Source organism: Etheostoma cragini, chromosome 16 (genome assembly GCF_013103735.1).
Source record: "Etheostoma cragini isolate CJK2018 chromosome 16, CSU_Ecrag_1.0, whole genome shotgun sequence".
NCBI classification, from domain to species: domain Eukaryota; kingdom Metazoa; phylum Chordata; class Actinopteri; order Perciformes; family Percidae; genus Etheostoma; species Etheostoma cragini.
Window position 1 is genome coordinate 639,635 of NC_048422.1, and position 13,238 is coordinate 652,872.

The following is a 13,238-nucleotide window of genomic DNA, read 5'->3' on the forward strand; positions in this document are numbered from 1 at the left end:
TGGAAAAAGGCTGCAATGAAACAAAGAGTGAAAAATTTAAAGGGGTCTGAATACTTTCCGTACCCACTGTATGTAAACTACATTTGTGACATTAGAACCGTACACATTCTGAAGACAGGCTGTGTGCATTTCTCTGGGGATTGAGTATTTTATTCTCACATTTACATGCCCCTCCACCTGCTTTATAATCAAACCTGGCTATCTCGTTTTTTAGGGTATGGGACCTTTAAGCTCAATACCAGCCATGTGGTACATTGGCCCTTTGTTTTATTTGTTCTGAGATGTGAAAGTCTCACTGGCCCTCAGTAGTTTTTCTGTTCATTCTTTGAGTATCAGGGGACGGAACCCATTTGTTGCACAAATAACAAACCAGGTGGAGCTGATGAGAAGTCAGTGCCTCCACCATGAGGGTGGATGTAGTTTTAAAGGTGGATTATCCATGGTGATGTCATTATCAGTTGACTGATTAGATTAGACTACTAACACCTCAGTTAAAGGACACATCATAGCCTTCAGGAGGATTGTTGTTCAGTCACTTTATTAACCCAAAAAGGAAACTTGATCTGCAGTCAGGAGTGCAAGATTTAAAAAAAACATACAAATAAACAAAGACACAACAATACAAAGACATGAAGTACAAAAAACACAATTTGACACAACACTAAGGGAGCAATGTCTAAAAGTTCTACATAAGCTGAGTTATAGAACATTGAACAACAGAGTTTTTAGTCCTACTGCTCTTGAACCGGGGTACTCAAAATACCACACATTATGTATTCCAAGATAAAATCAAAGATAGGACTTAACTCGCTACTATCTCTACTGTCTTACCCTCTCCAGATCCTCCAGAGAACCCTAGGAAGGAGATCCTGTTCATTCTGATCCCTGCGATCGCCATCCCGTTGGTCATCGCGTGCCTCTTCTTTCTGGTTTGCATGTGTCGCAATAAGCAAAAGGACTCGTCGGACACGCCGCTCCGCTGCCAGCTCAGCAGCTCACCTAGCCCGGACATGGAGCTGTCTCTGCTCAGTCAGCAGAAACAGCAGGTAACACACACACGCACACACACACACGAGACAGAGTACGATTGGTTACTTCATCCCATTCTTTCTGACGTATGGCCGCGGTCACACCAACATTAGCACTACATTAGGCAACACAGCCCCCTCATTCATTTGAATGCAAAATAAATGATTAAGCCCAAAGTTATTGAGGATTGTGCACCGTGATAAAGTGTCAGGGTAATAATAAGATAGAAGATGGGGCTTCATCATCAGTAAGGGGTGCATAGTGTTACCAAATGAATGTTTCCAAAACCAAAGCACACGGTGATTCCTTTGACTTTAATGGTCACTCAGGGTGTATACCAGCGGGGTGGTTCTACTGTTTACCTGGTGTACTTCCTGTTTTGGTCAACAGTCCCTTTCTCCATAAGGATTAAGATTATCAACCATAAAGTCTAAACCGTCCGAGGTAGACTGACCACAAGCTGTGAGTTTGGGAAACAAAAGGTTCTGCTCCAGTAGAATCTACAAGTCTGTACGAAATCAACCTTGTTTTAACAAAAATTAACTTATTCGCAAAATATGGAGAAAAACTACACTACCCACAATCCTAAGCAACGTCTCTGATTGGTCCAACTTGCTGTTAGCATAGACACATCTAGAGCAAGCTCCTATCACTGCAGTCTCTGATAGGCTCTGTACACGATCTTGTTCCAATCCGGACCACGTCGTCGTCGTAGGCGACTTCAGGCAGGGTGCAAAGAGACCTGGTCCAGCAGGATCTACGGGCTCCCCCACTGTAAAAAGCTAACCAGAAAAGCCCTGTCCCCACTCAGAGACGGTCAATAGGCCTATGTGCAGGCTTTAAAATGAGATTTTAAATTGTTAGTGGGAGCACCCGAGTTTCTTATAGTATTATAAACCACTGTGCTGTGTGTTGGTGTCTGAGAAACCTTAAAACCCATGGATCTATTACTCAAACTCCAATCTGGGGATCTCATTCATCATCTCATCGGTACCTGAAGCAGCACACCCCCACCAACGCAGTGCTGTAGACATTTTTGAATGCAGTTTTGGTTTATGGTCTGAACACCCAGTAATGAAAAACAAAGCGACCTCCGTACAGCTGGAGCATTCCACAGGAAAACATTAGGTTTTATTGGCGGCCATACACTTTGATGACATGTCATTGTATTTATTGCTTTGTGACTGCAGGCCAAGCTGCGGGAGATTAACATGTCAGCAGTCCGCTTTATGGAGGAGCTTGGCGAGGATCGCTTTGGCAAGGTTTACAAGGGCCACATGTACGGCACGGCCCCTGGCGAGCAGACCCAAGTGGTGGCCATCAGAACATTAAAGGACAAAGTTGATGCCACTCTCTGTGAGGAATTCCGCCACGAAGCCATGCTCCACTTTCACATCCAACACCAAAATGTTGTCTGCCTGCTGGGTGTGGTCACTAAAGAGCAGCCAATGAGCATGATATTCTCCTACTCCGGCCTGGGCGACCTGCACGAGTACCTGGTGATGCGCTCCCCTAACTCAGACGTTGGCAGCTCAGATGACGGCAAGACAGTCAAATCCACACTGGAGCAGGCTGATTTCCTTCATCTTATCACCCAGATTGCTGCCGGAATGGAGTACCTTTCCAGCCAGCAAGTAGTCCATAAAGACCTCGCTGCCCGAAACATTCTGGTCTTTGACAAACTCAGCATCAAGATCCTGGACCTGGGCCTGTTCCGAGACGTCTACTCTGCTGATTACTACAACCTCATGGGAACAAGCCCTTTCCCTATTCGTTGGATGTCCCCAGAAGCTATCATGTATGGCAAGTTCTCCACCGACTCGGACATCTGGTCTTACGGGGTCTTGCTGTGGGAGACTTTCAGCTACGGTCTGCAGCCGTACTGTGGCTACTCTAACCAGGACGTGATCGAGATGGTCCGCAGCCACCAGCTCTTGCCGTGTCCGGATGACTGCCCATCTTGGATCTACACCCTCATGCTGGAGTGTTGGAGCGAGTTCCAAGCAAGAAGGCCTCGCTTCAAGGACATCCACACACGGCTGCGCTCCTGGGAGAGCCTGTCCAACTATACCAGCTCTGCTCAGACCTCTGGCACCAGCAACACCACCCAGACCAGCTCTCTGAGCACCAGTCCGGTTAGCAACATCAGCATGAGCACGGCCAACACGTCGCGCTACACCAGCCCTAAAAAGAGCCTCCCATTCCATCAGCCCCAGTTCCTGCCCATGAAGGGTCCAATGCATCGGCAGATGGTGCCGCAGCAGCTCTACATCCCCGTCAACGGGTACCACCCCATGCCAGCGTACCAATACCTGCAGAACTTTTACCCCATGCAGATCCCCATGCCCATGCCCCACCAGCAGATGCACCACCCGCCACAGATAGTTAGCAAAGCCGGTTCTCACCATAGTGGCAGTGGATCCACGTCTACAGGCTACGTCACCACTGCCCCCTCCAACACGTCTGTCACGGAGCGAGCAGCTTTACTAAACGAGGACTCCAAGACCAATGATGAGGACTTGGCTGAGGGGGCGTCCCAGCAGGAGCTGGACCACAACAAGGACTTGACAGTGCCTGAAACAGAGTTGCTAGGTGACGGTGACCCCCTACAGACTGATGAACTGGGGATGCACTTGTCAGACACATAAGTGCAGCTGTTTGCAGTAGAGCATATTCAGATTCTGTGAGCTGTGCTTGCCAACAATTCAATAAGCAGCATAAAATAACGGAACTATTTTGTGGAACGGTGACCGAATGTTTTTAACGAGTTTCCAAGATAGTACTGACGCAGTTTGAATGTCAAGTATGTCTCATGTTTGGACCTCTCAAACTCCTGTGTCAACCATTAAGCAAAATGACTCTGCAGTCCTCCACGGACCTGGTTTTCATGTTGCCATTCAGAGGAACTTATGCTCTTGCTGTTGCTGTGCAACACAAAACATTTTCTTACCCACAACTACTTGTGGATTCCTTGCCTTGATGGGCACACACACACACACACACACACATCAGACACCACACCCCTCTATGCAGGCACCTCAACCTGCCAGAAGGACTTGCTAGCTCAGCAAAAAGTCAGATGATCCCTCACCAGCTTCCCACCCTCTTACTATGCCAACCCAGCCAGAGGAATTGCTACCAGAACCCGGAACCTTTGGGGGGATTTTAGGCCCTTATTTGACAGGTCAGCTGAAGACCGCCGACTCAGACTCGAACCCTGGCTGTTGGTAAGGACTGAGCCTCTGTATATGGGGCGCACCCTCTACCAGCTGAGGTCCCAGGGTGCTCCCTGTGGGTGTTCGTAGTGGTGGCGTTTTGCTTGTGAGCAATCTCTGCACCCATGTGATAATATGATGTCTTTTGTTTTTTTGCCTTTATTATTCTATGGTTTGTGAAAGCCATAATCATAGTTTAATAGAATGTATGATGAATTGAAATCCTGTTTTAATAATTATACTCACTGAGATGTATTTTGGTGCTTACCTCCGTCAAACAAAGCAAAGAACAAGCACCAGGAATCCTTTTGTTCCCGGTCACCAATAACCATAACCAACGGCACACATTTGTATGTACTTTGGATTGAACATTTTATTTGTTTATTGTTTTTCTTTATTGGTGATGATTTCTATATCCTGGTATTAATACAATCTTCTTTCCACAACATGTTTGCTTAGTTTAAGTGTTTAAGTGTTTTGCCTACAATAAAACGTGTACATCCAGCTATGGAGTAGCCAATAAAATCATATGAATAAAACGTTTTTTTAAGAGAAGGAAGTAATGTCCTATCACTTGATAATATTTAGTTATCATCTGTCATTCCATGTGCAGAGAGTCTAATACATGGTACATCAGGCCCAAACCTATGCTTTGTGGTGAAGAAAACATATATCGCTGATACTAATAAAATAATGTAAAAGATCACACACTCTACCTTTTCCTATGGGTTCACATTCTCATTTCCAAATTCTTTACATATTGTTAGCATTATGTTTCCCTTTAATTAAACCTCAGGGAAGCATATGATTGTTGGTCCCGGTAAAAAGGGACTAAAAACGAGAAAGTTTGACAACAGGAACACTGGGTTTGACTAAATGTCCTTAACTCAAGGTTCACTAACTTATTTACAAAGCATACATTATGTCATCATCCCTGAAGGCTGCTGTTGGCTTCGTCCTTTGAAGGCTTGGTGGAGTTGTTCCATATCAAAGCAGTCCGGCCCCGGGATGGCCCCGTTCAAACGTGGACTTTGGTCCTATTTTAACGATCTGAGCACACGGCGGGAAGCACCTGGCGCAGGTGCGTTTAGGGCGTGTCCAATACCACTTTTAATAGTTAGACAGCGGAAGAAAGGGTCCGCTGTTCAAAAGGGTTGTACATTAATCACAGGTGTGTTCTGGGCGAACATGCAATCAACCAATCAGAGCTCCTCTCCCATTCCCTTTAACAGCCAATCAGAGCTCCTCTCCCATTCCCTTTAACAGCCAATCAGAGCTCCTCTCCCATTCCCTTTAACAGCCAATCAGAGCTCCTCTCCCATTCCCTTTAAAAGCCAGGTGTGTTTTGACCTTGGAGCGCTGCGGTTATGATGGAGGATTTACACCATGTGTCATAGTTTGATTTTTAATCTTCTGCATGTGTGTGTGCTGCTGCAAGTCCCTGTGTGTGTAAAAGGCGTAGTGTGTGTCCCTGTTTGTGTAACAAGTATAGTGTGTGTTTTGTGTGTGTGTAACAAGCATAGTGTGTGTGTGCACTGTTCAAAAGTCTTGTCGTGTTTTACTATTTTGCTGTTAAATTATCAATGAAATGCTTCATTAGAGACTTTAGAGGTTATGTTGGTCAACAGTGCGATCACTTCCTGCTGCCTCAAGATAGCAATACTCCCAGAATGCACCTGAACACACCTCCCTGTAAGACCAGCACGCCCAGAATGCACCTGAACACACCTCCCTGTAAGACCAGCACGCCCAGAATGCACCCGAACACACCTCCCTGTAAGACCAGTACGCCCAGAATGCACCTGAACACACCTCCCTGTAAGACCAGTACGCCCAGAATGCACCTGAACACACCTCCCTGTAAGACCAGCAGGCCCAGAATGCACCTGAACACACCTCCCTGTAAGACCAGTACGCCCAGAATGCACCTGAACACACCTCCCTGTAAGACCAGTACGCCCAGAATGCACCTGAACACACCTCCGTGTAAGAACAGCAACCCCATGGGCACAAAGATGGGTGCAGGTGCGTTTTCTATTTAAATAAGGTGGGCGCTGGGCGGGGAAACAACAGCTGCGTTGGTCTTAAACTAGCAGAGACACCTGTGTTGGGTTTTGCTGCGCCGGGTGCCTTTGGTGTCGAAAAACCGCAGCGTACCGTCTTCTTCCTGTTTCCATGAGTTGATGATGGGTTGGATGAGACTGAAGCAGGGCCGGGTATCTGATACCGGTACTGACCACACCTCAAATTAAAGAGTGTACAGAAACAAGCTGGACTCTTCCCTGGACGGGATTTTGCGATTGTTACCAATTTTAAAGGACTTAAATAGCACCAAATAAGTACTATGTGGTGCTATTATAAAAGATCCCCTTCCATTTTATTTCATGGATGAAACCACACTGCAGCGCTCCCAGAGACTCTGTCCCCCCCAAGCTCCAGACACAAGACTTTAATGCCTTGGTGGAGGTTTTCAGTACGTGGGTCTTGGCCAACACCCTGATATACTTCACACAGCTTGTTATCTTCCCCAGCGAAGAATCCTGCTTATCCAGGGCGGGGTCTCGGGCACGGCAGCTCCAACAGGGGACCCCCAACTTCCCTTTCCCGAGCCACATTAACCAGCACCGACTGGGGGGTCCAAAGGCGTTCCCAGGCCAGGGTAGAGATATAATCTCTCCCCCTAGTCCAGGGTCTTCCCCAAGCCCCCTTATCAGATGTCCCAACTACCTCAGCTGGATCCTTTTGACGCCTAGGGCTGAACAATATATTCATATTATATCAACAGCAACATATGAGACTAGATATTGTCTTCAATTTTGGATATTGTAAAATTGGGATATGACACAAGTCTTTCCTGGTTTTAAACGCTGCATCACAGTAAAGTGATGTCATTTCCTGACCTTACCAGACTGTTAGCTGTTCTAATACCTTCCTCTACCCACTTAGTCGTTGTATGCACATTCCTGATGATTATTTATGAACTTGCATTATGTTAATATTTCGTGAAAGCTCCAAAAGTCAACCTTTCAATATTGACATTTGGTTAAAAAATATTGTGATATTAGATTTTCTCCATATCCCCCAGCTCTAAGTCAGCCATTACTACTTTCTACTTTTACTCCTCTACATGTCAGAAGAAAATATTGCACTTGTTATTTCAGTACATTTATTGTTACTTTTTACATAGAGAAGAACATCTGATCTGCGTGAATGACATGATGTAGTACTATACTACTAACATACCCAGTAGTATGTTAAGTATCTACAGTACATTTGGCTCCACATTGATAAACTAAGTTACAATGCTCCTATTTGCATATTTTAGGCCTAAGAAACATCATAATATTCTATAATAGTATATTATGACACTTTGGGTGCCCAGATAGCTCAGTTGGTAGAGCGGGCGCCATGCCATCCTACTAGCACCCTTCTCAATTCATTCCCACTAGTACTCCACGTATTGTTGGACTTCATGGTGAGTAAACCTCATTTATATGAAATGACATCTCATGTTTGAGTTCAAAACAACAACAACATGTTTATGCCATGGGACCTTTATAGACATGTAGCCTAGCATGTGTCATTCCAAAGGTCTGACAATAGGGGGATGTTCATGTGTTGCACCCCCAGTCCCCGGTCAGGCCTTTCTAGAAATATAACCCAATTTGAATTTTTAAAAGAACTACACAGTGTGAGGTACACAGTCCTGCAGCGCATACATTGTATGCTCTTCCATTGTTTACTACATCAACATTTCTGGAGAGAGTCCAGACCACGTTACACAAAACAGCACACACCCCGAGCATTTAATGTGGTGTTTAAACACACACCGTGACTCCCAAGACATCTGGACATCCACAAGAGTTTTTTCTTGTTCCTCAGTACAGGAAACCACACAACAACACAATAAACATGGAACAAAACATATTTTCAGCACACAACTAACCAATTAAAACAGATGGATTAAAGTGCTCATATTGGGTAAAAGAATCCCTTTTTCTGGGATTTGGGGGTTATTTTGTGTCTCTGGTGCTTCCACACACATACACACTTGGAAAACAACTATCCATGGTGTTCTGAATGTCCTCTGATCCGGTTTCTGAATGTCCTCTGTCTTCAGTCTCCAGGTGAGCTGTCCAACATCTGCACTGCTTTCTACGTCACTAGAGACAAGGTGGCTAACCGTAGCATGCTAGCTCGTTCTCAATGGAAAACACTGCTCCAACAGCCACTAGTTGACCAGAATCTCCAAAAGAACTACTTCCTGTCCCTGTTTTACTTCCTGTCCCTGTTGTGTCCCTGGTCTAGAAGAAGTCTCCCAGCTGATCCTGCCTTGGACGGACCAAAGCTGGAGAAAGAGTTATCAGCTGATGGATCTTACTGAGCTACTGAGCATGTGCAGCTCCCAACAAAGATAGGGTAGAAGGAAGATGTCTCACTCTGGAGCTAAAACTAGTGAGATGTCTCACTCTGGAGCTAAAACAGAGAACCTAAACACACAGGGTGAAAACTGGATCTGCAGCAATGTGCAGAACAACAAAAATATGGTGTTTTTTATAAAAATAAAACCATGGAAACCTATTCTGGTACAACCTCAAAATACAATATGAACGTGAAAATGAGCAGAATATGGGCGCTTTAAGAACAGTTCCATCGCTTCAAAAGTGGACAGTGTCAAATAAAGTCACCGAGACGGCCCAAGTGACACTGACACAACCTTTGCATTCCGGAGTTGTGTAAGTTAACAGCTTTAAGTTAACAAAAGAAAATGTGTAGCTGTTTTTAGCTCTAGGGAGTCTCTATCTGGGCCCCGAGGAGGAGGAACGGCTTCCTCCCAGAGTGGGGGGTCAGAGCTCCTTCATGTCAGTCCAGGATGTTTGTTAGAGAGAGCTGCTGGACGCCTGTTACATGCTATCTCATGAGCTTGAATGTTTCATGGGGGGCCGGAGCCTCAGGGAAGTGTTGACTCAGGGTTTGTCTGACAGTATCACACTGTGTTATCTTTGTTTAGCTAAATATAAAGCTATGGGATGGGGGGGCGCATGACCGATAGGGGGGTGTCCACTGTTCATTACCCGGTACAGGCTCATGTATTGATAACTTGATCTGCTGGATTGCCCTAGGGCATAATTTCCACTGGGGACAAGGAGGATAATGCTTATTTATTTCCCTTAATGTTTGTAGAAATGCAGGCAACGGGATTCAAACTCTCCACCCCGAGTCCCCCCTTTGGTGTTGCTTTGTGAACACACAGTGAAACAATGGCCTCGAACCAGCCCCGGGAACTTTCCAGGAACACATCCTCGAGCAGAGACTCTGGTATGCAGCAGCCATCTTAACTCTGAACCTCCAGGTACAGGCCAGGGATGGAGAGTCCGACCCAGTGTCCCCGGCGATCCAACAGGGACCCCTAGAGGCCCCGGGCTGCATGAGACTCACAAAACCACAAGCACACTCATGTGGAATTTGCCTTGGTGAACAGCCAATGCAAAGGGGGCAATGCAACACAACACAGAGCTGCATTGCAATCAGAATATAGTATTGTAATTCCTACTGCATTTTAACTTTAATCAAATAATAATTATTATTCAACATTTTGGCTGGTACAGCACCATTTAGCTTATTATTGATACCGTATTTGGAGCTTTTTCACAACTTTGTTGAGAAAATACATTAAAAAATGCAACATTTCAGACTCATACTCAACATAACAATACAGAGAAAACAATAATATTACTTTACATAAAAAGAGAATAATGTCAATAACAAAGAATATGTAGCAGGGGGTGATTAATAGATGTACATTTACAATAAGAGCCTAAATGAAAATGTATTGTTCTTCTAAAAGTGAACCATTATGTCTATAAGTTGGAGAGACTTAATATATTCTTTAATTAAACATAAATTAGCAGTGAAATAGGGTGGCAACATTTGTTGTTTTGCATTTTGTAAAATTTGCCCGATAAAATTCAATAAGTTGATAATGAATTCAGCTTTCAAATTTTCATGTTCAATAAAAAAAGAAGAAGGTATTTTTTACATTGAATTTTGATATTTTGAATGGTTTTGCACTATAATAAAATGCATAAAAAAACTAAAAATTAAACAAATAGGAAAACTGTTTAGGATTTCCAGATTGTGTAGAGGAGACACAGAAGCTCATCATTTGTTTTGGTTATTTTTAATTCTATGAAGTGATTTAAGAAGCAAATCTATTTCTAAGTTGAATTCCTGGAGGGAAGGCTGTGGACCTGACGCACCTGAAGGCACCACACGCTCAGTGGATGACGACAATATTTAACATGAGATTTGAGCTCTCTGCTGAAGCCAAACGGCATTGGCTAAACTTTGGAAAATGCTGCGTTCCTATTGGCTGCGGTTGCTGTCATTTCATCTCACGTTGCCAATACAATTAACCAGCCCCTGACCTACTAACACAGATCATGAGACAGTAGCCACCTTGAGAGGAAAAAGCCACGGGAGGAGAGCCAGGTACTTCGCAACTTGGAGGAATTTCATCGACACTGTTTTCCTCTTTAGCTGATGGGAACCCCCAACTTCTTCTCTGTGCTTGATACGCGGCGGAAACCGGACCAAACCCCCCAACCAGGGACTAAAAGAGGTACCGTTTTTATCTTAGGTTAACATTTAGCCACTGTGGCGTTAGAGGTGTGTTGACGCGTTCGGAAGAAAGTCCCAGAATCCCGGCGGCGCAGAGCTTTGAACTCGGTCACGTCGCTAACCTCCATGCTTTCCCTCGCAAAGCCCACTTTAACACTCGCATTGAAGGTGAAACCAAGCTCAAGTTCGAGGCAGTGTGAAACGTTTTTAGCTCGGCTGTCATGAGCTGACTGTGACGTTACTGTATTAGTAGCCTAGTCCGTGTGCTCGGCTGCTAAAAGCCGGAGAACGGAGCCCCGTGTTCGGTTGTACTCGGGCCGTAGACCGCAGGCCCGCCGGTTACAGTAGCGGAGCTGACGGATTGCGACAGCGTTGGAACCCAGAGTGTGAAGCGGCTGGCAGACACGTTAGCAAAGCCGTGTGGCGGCTGTCTGTGGCGACCTGGGAGCCAGCAAGTTATTGCTAACAAAGCAGCCTCTTCTGTAACTTTATTAACCGAAAATACTTCATATTACAACCGCTTACTTTTTTGGGACGTAGATGATGTCTCAGCACAGCCTGTAAAATATCCGACACGTTACTTATGAAGATATAGGCCTGTTTGAGCTTACATAATTATGCAGAGCAGCATATGCCACATAGGTAAACATTGCATAATGTCTGCAGCCATAGGAACTGCTGGGGGGGGGCACAGTTTATTATGTCATAAAGACCCAGTGAAGGCATCTGGGACAATTGGATGTGTTGACGTGTTGCCTGGCCCGGCATGGCACGGCCCGTATTTCCCAGCATGTACCCACCGGTCTTTCGCGGCTGAACCGACTGTGACCCCCCCCCATTAAGCTCACGTTGCGGTAATATAACCACCCTTTCTTATCACGTGTGATCCAATATTTAGTCATATGTGTCTCCTTAGAAGAGATCCTCCCATCCCTAAATAAGTAAGCCCAGCCGCGCTGCGCCAAATCAAATCTCCACATCTGTAATACACCCCCCCCCCCCCACACGTGATCTCAGAAAATAGAAGAAGAGAACCATGCAAATGGTGAATCAGCAATACACTATTTTACAGAATTACAAGTTGTCTAGTGGGCTTGTTTGGATAATAAATCTTATTAGGGCCACACTATAATAATCCATTCCATAGCAACCATACATTAGTCTACTTGTCATTTATTAATAATGTTTATCCCTCAATCAGTGATTCCTAAATGCAGACCCCCAACAGGACAAACGAGGACACAAAGCAGGAGAGACTTTTTTGGGCTGGGAAATGTAACCCCACCCTAACCTGTATTTCTATTATTAAATGTATTTCCATAAGCCAACATCTTTCTGCAGCCTGTGTGTGTGTGTGTGCTGTTGGCGTGCGGTTACAGGCTGTGTGTGTGTGTGTGTGTGTGTGTCTGTGTTTGACATTCTGCAGGGCCACGTGTTACCATCCCAGCTGTCCGGGGTCCTTTGTTCTGTCTCTTCTGGATGTATGGGAGCTTGGAAGCCCCAAAACAGGCTAAACTGCTTTTTTTTTTAGCAGCACCTAGGAGTAGGGATAACTTTAAAATGTATTTGCACGCAAATTTCATCTTTGGGTGATATTGGGCTAGAGTTAATGAGACTTTATTAATACTTTCTCTTCTGTGATCAATGCTTAACTGTTTAAGAAGCAAAAATAACAGAGGGTTAGTATTTGGAGATGCTCTTAACTCGCCCATGGCATCACTAAATGACACACATTTACACACTACATGGCATTACCAGAAACCATTTTGCAGATGAATCAACCTGGACGCTGTTTTTGTGTAGTTTCTTTTGGCAGTCAGATTATCTGTCTCAGCGTTTTATTTGCCTGAAACCGACAAAGAATGATGAATTTTAGGAGAATTCCAGTCAATTTCAACTCTTTTTTTAATTTATTTTTTTATTTTAAATGTGTAGTGCAGTAGTGTGACAAGTGAAACCAATCGGTGCTGCCTACGCCGAGTTCTCCTCCTGCTAGAGTTAGCACCCAACAGGCTTCAACAGGGCAAGTTATGAACGGGTTGTTAGCCTCTAAACATGTTCAACATGTCATGTACCAGTAGGGCGGTGATCTCCCAGTCATCTAGTCCATTTATTGGTCGATACGTTTCTACCTATCGCAGGTATCTACTACAAACATGGAGTATCACCTAAGAACGCTAAGCTGACCTGTCTGCGTTGGGTTGCCCTGTCTGTTTGGGGTAGTCTATATGAACATATCAGAATTGGCATATTTCATAGTCTAATAATCGTTTTATAACTATAGGTGCACCCTGCCACAACTACGGTACCGTTCCCCAGACTGCAAATAGCCTACAAGTAATGCGGGACAGTACAGTTAATTAATTGAATGAG

The 13,238-nt window shown here is 44.8% G+C and overlaps 2 protein-coding genes and 1 long non-coding RNA gene across 3 annotated transcripts in view; 2 read left to right on the plus strand and 1 right to left on the minus strand.

Annotated features, from left to right (window-relative positions):
- ror2 (receptor tyrosine kinase-like orphan receptor 2) overlaps nt 1-3,724 on the plus strand; it is a 42,462-nt gene extending 38,738 nt beyond the window's left edge. Inside the window, exons 8-9 of the mRNA XM_034896650.1 lie at nt 841-1,046; nt 2,220-3,724. Of these exons, the coding sequence (XP_034752541.1) occupies nt 841-1,046; nt 2,220-3,677 (1,664 nt within the window). The 3' untranslated portion in view covers nt 3,678-3,724. The remainder of the gene's footprint in view (nt 1-840; nt 1,047-2,219) is intronic.
- Nucleotides 3,725-3,792: 68 nt separating this feature from the next.
- LOC117959485 lies at nt 3,793-4,173 on the minus strand. Its single transcript, XR_004659948.1, has 2 exons — nt 4,067-4,173; nt 3,793-3,985 (listed from the first exon to the last, which is right to left on the minus strand). It is a non-coding gene; the product is annotated as an uncharacterized LOC117959485 (long non-coding RNA).
- A 6,458-nt stretch (nt 4,174-10,631) lies between these two features.
- nfil3 (nuclear factor, interleukin 3 regulated) overlaps nt 10,632-13,238 on the plus strand; it is a 6,367-nt gene continuing 3,760 nt past the window's right edge. The window contains exon 1 of the mRNA XM_034896818.1: nt 10,632-10,866. The gene's annotated coding sequence lies outside the window, so the exon portion shown is untranslated. The remainder of the gene's footprint in view (nt 10,867-13,238) is intronic.